This window comes from Boleophthalmus pectinirostris, unplaced genomic scaffold, assembly GCF_026225935.1.
Source record: "Boleophthalmus pectinirostris isolate CB_2022bp ecotype Guang Dong unplaced genomic scaffold, ASM2622593v1 HiC_scaffold_17, whole genome shotgun sequence".
NCBI classification, from domain to species: Eukaryota; Metazoa; Chordata; class Actinopteri; order Gobiiformes; family Gobiidae; genus Boleophthalmus; species Boleophthalmus pectinirostris.
The window spans coordinates 37,744,160-37,752,473 of record NW_026571115.1 but is presented as its reverse complement, the minus strand read 5'-3'; the positions used below and the strand labels follow the sequence as shown (position 1 = coordinate 37,752,473).

Sequence of the window (8,314 nt, the reverse complement as noted above, 5' to 3'; positions counted from 1 at the left end):
GTCTGCATCTGTGTCTGCATCTGTGTCTGCGTCTGCATCTGCGTCTGCGTCTGTGTCTGCGTCTGTGTCTGCGTAAGAAGACAGACGCAGACAGAGGTTCTGAGTCCCATCTGCTCGATCTGGGATCTTCACACAAATGTTGCTTCATGTGCAAAAGAACCAACTCAAATAAACTTGAACTTCTTGGGTTCTTCTTGGGTTCTTCTAAAGACAAAACAATAAAGTACAGAAGAAGACAAAATGAATGTCTTTGGCTCAAGTCAAATGAAGCTCACTCAGGTCGGTGTCATCGGAGACAATCTGGAGTCAAGTCCAGGTCAGGAACAAGTCCAAACCCCGGGAACCTGAAGAGCCACTTCACACCAACGTCTGGAGTGAGGAGCCTGACAGCAGGGGTCAAAGGTCAGAGAGAGGAGCCACACTTTAACACACAAACTGAATTGGAGCCAGAGTCCATGGAGCCCCTCTCCGGCCCCTCTTCTGGCCCCTCTCTGGCCCCTCTTCGGCCCCTCTCTGGCCCCTCTCTGGCCCCTCTCTGGCCCCTCCCTGGCCCCTCTCTGGCCCCTCTCTGGCCCCTCTTCGGCCCCTCTTTAGCCCCTCGGCCCCTCTCTGGCCTTCTGGCCCTCTCTGGCCCCTCTCTGGCTCCTCTCTGGCCCCTCTGGCCCCTCTCTCCCCTCTGGCCCCTCTCTGGCCCCCTCGGCCCTCTCTGGCCCCTCTTCGGCCCCTCTCTGGCCCCTCTCTGGCCCTCTCTGGCCCCTCTTCGGCCCCTCTCTGGCCCCTCTCTGGCCCCTCTCCTGGCCCCTCTGGCCCCTCTCTGGCCCCTCTCTGGCCCCTCTTCGGCCCCTCTCTGGCCCTCTCTGCCCCTCTTCGGCCCCTCTCTGGCCCCTCTCTGGCCCCTCTTCGGCCCCTCTCTGGCCCTCTCTGGCCCCTCTTCGGCCCCTCTTTAGCCCCTCTTCGGCCCCTCTCTGGCCCCTCTCTGGCCCCTCTTCGGCCCCTCTCGGTGTTTTGACATTTGACCTGCTCGTCTCAAATTCTAGGCCAAATCTTGATCTTTAAGGCGGAGGTCAGAAGTTCTGCCGCCGCTGAACCCTGGAGGCTACGCACCCCCCAAAAACTGACCCCGCCCCTCAGGTCTGGTCCCGCCCCTCACACAGGCCCCGCCCCCCTGGAGCATTAATACGGCTCCGGGCTCCGTGGCTCTTCAGTGATCGCATCACTGCAGCTGCTTCACGTTCGACCTCCGACCCCACCACAAGGTACAGTCCCGGCACACGCGACACCCTACACACACACGCTACCGGCATGCTAACCACACACTACAGACACGCTACAGCCACGCCAACGCAGCACAGTTCAATAAGATAAAATAATCCACAAACCGACAAATGTGCAGCTCCTGTTCAACAGAACACGACGGTGCACAAGATTATACAAGATTATATTTGATTACACATTAATATACAGTATTACACTTTATTACACATTATTACACTTTTACACTATTACACATTATAATTACACAGTATTACACAACAGTGTACAGAGCTGCAGAAGGTTTTGAGGTGATTTGTTGTGAGACTCTGAAGGTGAAGCTCCAGAAAAATATAAATGTATAAATGTTTATATAAATCCAAGAGAGAAATAATCCAAACCACCAAACCCACGAAAACCAAAACAAACATGAACAAAACAAACATGAAGAACCAAACATGAACAAACAAACATGAACAAACAAACATGAACAAACAAACATGAAGAACCAAACATGAAGTGAAGAATCTGACAGAAACAGGAGAAACAAACTCAGGAAGAACAAGCATGAGAGAAAGAGAGAGTGAAGGAGGAACTCGAGAGGAACTCGACTCTCTGAAGGAATCCTCAGCTGTTTCCTTCACCCCCCCCCCCATGACCCCGCCCCCCTGACCCCTCAGTGTCCTGCGCTCTCATTGGATCCTTAAAAATACCCTCACACAGAACCACAGAACCACAGAGTCTCAGAGAATTTTAAAAAATGCAAAAAAACAAAAGAGAAACTGAGGAGACAGAACGAGGACACGTCTCACTGTCCTTCTGAGGACGACAAATAATCTGTCCCCACAGAGACACATAGACACAAACACACACAGTCTAAGTCTGGGGGGGGGGGGGGGGGGGGTGAGGGGGGAGCAGCTGTGGATTCCTGCAGAGTAAAGTTCCACAAGTTCCACAAACCTGCTCCACCAACCCCCCCCCCCCCCCCCTTACTCTCTCTCCCTCTAAATCTCTGGTGTTCTTCTCGTAAAACACACACACTCACGCACACACACACACACACACACACACACACACACGCACACACACACACACACACACTCACGCACACACACACACTCACGCACACACACACACACACACACACACTCACGCACACACACACATACACACTCTTTATAAACAAGATCTAACTCAATCAAATGAATGATGTTAATGCTGCGACCCCGCCCCTCTGTGACCCCGCCCCCCCCGGCCCCGCCCCTCAGACTCAGAATGCAGCGCACCTTTATTGCTGTGAAACCCGATGGCGTCCAGCGCGGCCTGTGCGGCGAAATCATCCATCGCTTCGAGAAGAGAGGATTCAAACTCGTCGCCGCCAAGTTCATCCAGGTACACGAGTACTAACACTACTACTACTACTACTACTACTACTACTACATTAATACTACTACACAAATACTAACATTAACACTACTACTTCTACTACTACTACTACTACAGTAATACTACTACACAAATACTAACATTAACACTACTACTACTACTACTACTGTATAACTAATACCACTCTACTAATACTTCTACTCTACTGCTGTACTACTGCTGTACTACTACTGTACTAATACTGTACTAACACTACTACTACTGCAGTTCTACTGTATTACTACTGTACTATTACTACTACTGTACTACTACTACTACAGTAACACTAATACTACTCTACTAATACTACTCTAATACTCTACTAATACTACTGTACTACTACTACTCTACTGCTGTACTACTACTGTACTAATACTGTATTAATACTACTACTATTACTGCAGTTCTACTATATTACTACTGTACTATTACTATTACAGTACTACTACTACTACTGTACTAATACTATTACTGTTCTACTACTACTACTGCAGTACTACTGTACTATTGCAGTATTACTGTCGTACAATACACTGTACTACAGCCCAGTTTATGCACCTGGACCCAAACTAAACCCGGACAAACCCCGGTCTAAACCTGGTCTAAACCTGGTCTAAACCCGGACTAAACCCGGTCTAAACCCGGTATAAACCCAGTCTAAACCCGGACTAAACCCGGACTAAACCCGGTCTAAACCCGGACAAAACCCGGACTAAACCCGGACTAAACCCGGACTAAACCCAGTCTAAACCCAGACTAAACCCGGTCTAAACCCGGACTAAACCCGGACTAAACCTGGACTAAACCTGGACTAAACCCGGTCTAAACCCGGTCTAAACCCGGACTAAACCCGGACTAAACCCGGACTAAACCTGGACTAAACCCGGACTAAACCCGGTCTAAACCCGGACTAAACCCGGACTAAACCTGGACTAAACCCGGACTAAACCCGGTCTAAACCCGGTCTAAACCCGGTCTAAACCTGGTCTCATCCACAGGCCTCTGAGGACTTCATGAAGACTCATTACCTGGACCTGAAGGACATGCCCTTCTACGGAGGCCTGTGCAAGTACATGTCCTCTGGACCCATACTGGCCATGGTAACCACCTCCTCCTCTTCCTCCACCTCCTCCTCTTCCTCCACCTCCTCCTCTTCCTCCACCTCCTCCTCTCCTCCTCCACCTCTCCTCTTCCTCCACCTCCTCCTCTTCCTCCACCTCCTCCTCTTCCTCCACCTCCTCCTCTTCCTCTCCTCCCTCTCCTCCTTCTTCACCGCCTCCTCCTCTCCTCTCCTCTCCACCTCCTCCTCTTCCTCTTCCTCCTCCTCCTCTTCCTCCACCTCCTCCTCTTCCTCCACCTCCTCCTCTTCCTCCTCTCTATCCTCTTCCTCTTTCTCCTTTTCTCTCTTCTCTCTCCTCCTCTTCTCCCTCTGACCCATTCTCTCCTCTTGACCCCCTCTCTCGTGTGATTGGCCCTTTTCTTCACCCCGCCCCTAACCTCACCCCTGACCCTCTCTCTCTTGTGATTGGCTCGTTCCTGACCCCGCCCCTGATACCTCTCTCTCGTGTGATTGGTTCGTTCCTGACCCCGCCCCTGACCCCCTCTCTCGTGTGATTGGCTCGTTCCTGACCCCGCCCCTGACCCTCTCTGTCCTGTGATTGGCCCATTTCTGACCCCACCCCTGACCCCCTCTCTCATGTGATTGGCTCGTTCCTGACCCCGCCCCTGACCCTCTCTGTCCTGTGATTGGCCCATTTCTGACCCCACCCCTGACCCCCTCTCTCATGTGATTGGCTCGTTCCTGACCCCGCCCCTGACCCTCTCTGTCCTGTGATTGGCCCGTTCCTGACCCCGCCCCTGACCCTCTCTGTCCTGTGATTGGCCCGTTCCTGACCCCGCCCCTGACCCTCCCTGTCCTGTGATTGGTCCGTTCCTGACCCCGCCCCTGACCCTCTCTGTCCTGTGATTGGCTGTCGCAGGTGTGGGAGGGGGAGAACATTGTGAAGCTCGGGAGGATGATGCTCGGAGAGACCAACCCCGCAGAATCCAAACCCGGCAGCATCCGCGGAGACCTGTGCATCAACATCGGCAGGTACGCCGGGAGGACACCTGACGGGCGGGGGGGGCACCTGACGCGCAGGGAGGGCACCTGACTCACGGTGTGTGTGTGTGTGTGTGTGTGTGTGCGCAGGAACATCATCCACGGCAGCGACACTCTGGAAAACGCCAAACGGGAGGTGGAGCTGTGGTTCAAGCCTGAGGAGTTCGTCACCTACACTTCCTGTTTCCAGCCCTTCCTCTACGAGTAACCGGCCAATCAGGAGCCCGGATCAGTCCTGAAACCCGCCCCCGCAAGCGACCGGCCAATCAACACCCACCACTCACCCTAGGAGCCCCGCCCTCAGCTGTCAATCACCACGTTTGGGTTTTTCACTGGAACATGACGCAGAAATAAATTCTGTTACCCACAAGTCTCTGCTCCTCAGTGTGTGTGAGTGTGTGTGTGTGTGACCTCTGACCTCTATGGCTGATGCTGTTTGTTCTAATCGTCACATTTGAAATCACAATATTTTGGCCTCACTCATGAATCTTTTCTTTGTAACTTTCACTTTAAGAAGATTCAAAGTTTTTCACAATCACAAAAGTCACGTTTCCTGATGAAAATCGTCAGGTCCAACAACGAGCACAGTCGAGACACTTTTGTACAATTTAAACTCACTGGACAGAAAATCATAAAAAAGAAACGTCACGTTATTGTCAAATTTCTGTTCGTAATTTGAGCAAAACCTGTAGGAGCATTTTTCAGAGCAGGAGCAGGAACAAGACAGAGGAACATGGAGAACACAGAGGTGGAACAAACTGAGACTCAGACAGAACAAGTCTGTTACACCTAAGAGACACTTGGTCTACTATAAAACACATGTTCTATAATATATTTATTATGATTTTTGATAAAACAAAAACAAGGCAAAAGGAGAAATTCAGTTTGTCTCGTCTGATCTGAAGAAGCAGTTTGGATGAGAAACGTTTTCAACCAAAAAAAACTTTTGTCCAGTTTACAAATTGAATTTCTCCTTTTGCCTTTGGATTTGATCTGAACGACGAGAGATTTTACACATTTAACAAAAACAAAACATGTATAAGGGATAAAAATATATAAATAAGTGGAAGGTGGCATATTTTAAAACGTTTTGTTGTGTTATTATATTTTGATAAAACTGTCACTGTTTTCCTCCAAATCACACTGAATCTTCTCCATGTACAGTACATTAGTTGATTCACTAAACCACATCTTAAACGGAGGAGCTGCATCACTTTTCCATAAGGTTAATGTCACTTTTTTTTGCGCATGCGCAGAAGAGAAGGGGAAATTGATCACAGTCTTATGTTTATAGGAAATAATTTAAGAAAATATAAAACTTACAATTATGCAGGAATTTGAATTTTTAGTTGCATTATCAGAGTAATAATAGTGCTAAGAAAAATATAAAAAATACCAACAAAAACATGTAATTTCTCTAAGTCAAATATCTGAAGAATTTAATAGTAATTTTATTTTTATATATTTATTAACAGTTTGACTTTATGACTTACCTTTACTGACTTTGCCTATAAGAATGTAGTATTTATCAAATCAATGCTTAAAATAAAACGTTTCCTTACCGGAAGTGATAGCATCCTTCGCCGGAAGTGCTAAAGTGTTTAGCTTCAGAGCGGAAGAGTCGCCGCACAATCTCAGACCAACAAACAAAACAAACGAAACAAACCGAAGAAAGCGGCGCCGTTTGCTTCTGTTTGGTCCCGGATCGTCCCCGAGCCCGTGATGGATGTGTCAGGGGCGGACAGCGACTGGAGGAGCCCGCAGTTCCGGCAGAAAGTGGTGGCGCAGATGTGAGCAGCTTTTATCCGGTGTTAGCTCAGGGCTAAGCTAACGCGGTGTAGACTCTCTGTGGATTAAACTCACTTCTTCTGAGTCTGAAACGAGTTGATCATAAATGTGTTTAACTCTCTGTCGGGTCATTTGACTTTTACCCTCAGAAACGCGCGGTTTAATTCAAGAATCAGCTGTTAAATTCGTGACGTCACAGAGTGGGGTGTCCAGACGCCCCCGTGTCCCCGCGACAGTCCCAGTTTATGTCCCAGTTTATGTCCCAGTTTATGTCCCTGTGTCCCCGCAGATTCATACAAAACCACTGATTTGTCCCAGTTTATACAGAACTGTCCCAGTCGGTCTGCTTTTGACCAGGTAAAGTAGAGGAAGAGGAAATAAGTAAGAGTAAAGTACTTTTACTACATTTATTTTTCAAAAATATTGAAATATCGATGTATCGTATCGTTTAATGTGATGATACAGTATCGATATCGTGTGCTGCTGTATCGATACGTCACCAGGAGCAGGGCTGGAGTCATTCAGAAGTTGTCGATACTGTGAGTTTACAGTGTGTTTTAAATGGATCAAATCTAAAGTTTAAATCGTGTTTGTGACACTAAAAGTCTTTGTTAAATCTCTTCTTCTTGTCTAAAGTTCAAATGAAACAAACATTTAAGTTGTCAAAACAGTGAAAATGTCAAATGTGTCGCATAAACGACAAAACAAATAAATCAAAAAAATCCTCTTGGTGATTTATCGATACAGCAGAACACGATATTGATACTGTATCTTCACATTAAATGATACGATATATTGATATTTTAGTATTTTTGCACAGTATTTTTAGGTACATTTTACTGAACTCTCAGTATCAGAGGTCGGGTTTGTCCTTTTGTTTTTCACTGAACGCATCGAATCCATTTGAAATCTGTCGTACCGAATCGTACTGAACCAAAAGCCCCGGGGTATCGAAAAGCATATCGTATCATGATCTGTGTATCGTATCGGTAACTTCTTAGTGATACCAGCCCCAGTGCCAACGGTAAAGAAACATAAACTGTCATTTGTTTTGGTAAAATACAGAGGAAAGTGACTGTAGTGACTCATGTCTTCGTCCTGAACAGTTTTGCCGTAACAGTTCTTCTTAATCACACATTTCACTCGTTTCACTGTTCACCAAACCAAGAGTGTCTCAGGTTTTGGTTTAAAGTCTATTTTTCTGCCTAATGTGAAAATGTGCTCGTGTGTTTCTTCACGCGGGTTCTTGTTATTGCCGCCATTTGTAGACTTTTTCTGGCCTCTAAACAGTCGACCTCTAAACCCCAGAACTAAACCCAAACTCTGACTCTGTAACTCTGACTCTGTAACTCTGAACTCTCTAACTCTGACTCTGTAACTCTGACTCTGTAACTCTGACTCTGTAACTCTGACTCTGTGACTCTGTCTCTGACTCTGTAACTCTCTGACTCTCTGACTCTGACTCTGTAACTCTCTGACTCTGTACACTCTCTGACTCTGTAACTCTGACTCTCTGACTCTGTGACTCTGACTCTCTGACTCTGACTCTCTGACTCTGTGACTCTGACTCTGTAACTCTGAGTCTGAGTCTATCTTGTGTCTGTTCCAGTGAAGATGCGATGAGAAAAGCCGGGACGGCCCACTCCAAATCCAGCACCGACATGGAGAGCCACGTCTACATGAAGGCCAAGTCCAGGGTCAGGACTGAACCAAGACTGAACCAAGACTGAACCAGGACTGAACCAGAGA

General features: G+C 47.6%; 1 protein-coding gene across 1 annotated transcript; it reads left to right on the top strand.

The window, feature by feature from the left end:
• The first annotated feature begins 1,103 nt into the window (after window positions 1-1,103).
• LOC110175087 (nucleoside diphosphate kinase B-like) lies at window positions 1,104-5,147 on the top strand. The gene is made up of 5 exons (XM_020941202.2): window positions 1,104-1,256; window positions 2,520-2,643; window positions 3,675-3,776; window positions 4,656-4,768; window positions 4,868-5,147. The coding sequence occupies exons 2-5, from the start codon at window positions 2,527-2,529 to the stop codon at window positions 4,983-4,985; spliced, it is 450 nt and encodes a 149-aa protein (XP_020796861.1). The 5' UTR covers window positions 1,104-1,256; window positions 2,520-2,526; the 3' UTR covers window positions 4,986-5,147.
• Window positions 5,148-8,314: the final 3,167 nt, after the last annotated feature.

Excerpts from the sequence above, each read along its gene's own strand:
- LOC110175087 (XM_020941202.2), top strand. The coding sequence starts at position 2,527 with ATGCAGCGCACCTTTATTGCTGTGAAACCCGATGGCGTCCAGCGCGGC. Across the intron at positions 3,777-4,655 it reads CTGGACCCATACTGGCCATG|GTGTGGGAGGGGGAGAACAT; the intron begins GTAACCACCTCC and ends TGGCTGTCGCAG. Across the intron at positions 4,769-4,867 it reads CTGTGCATCAACATCGGCAG|GAACATCATCCACGGCAGCG; the intron begins GTACGCCGGGAG and ends GTGTGTGCGCAG.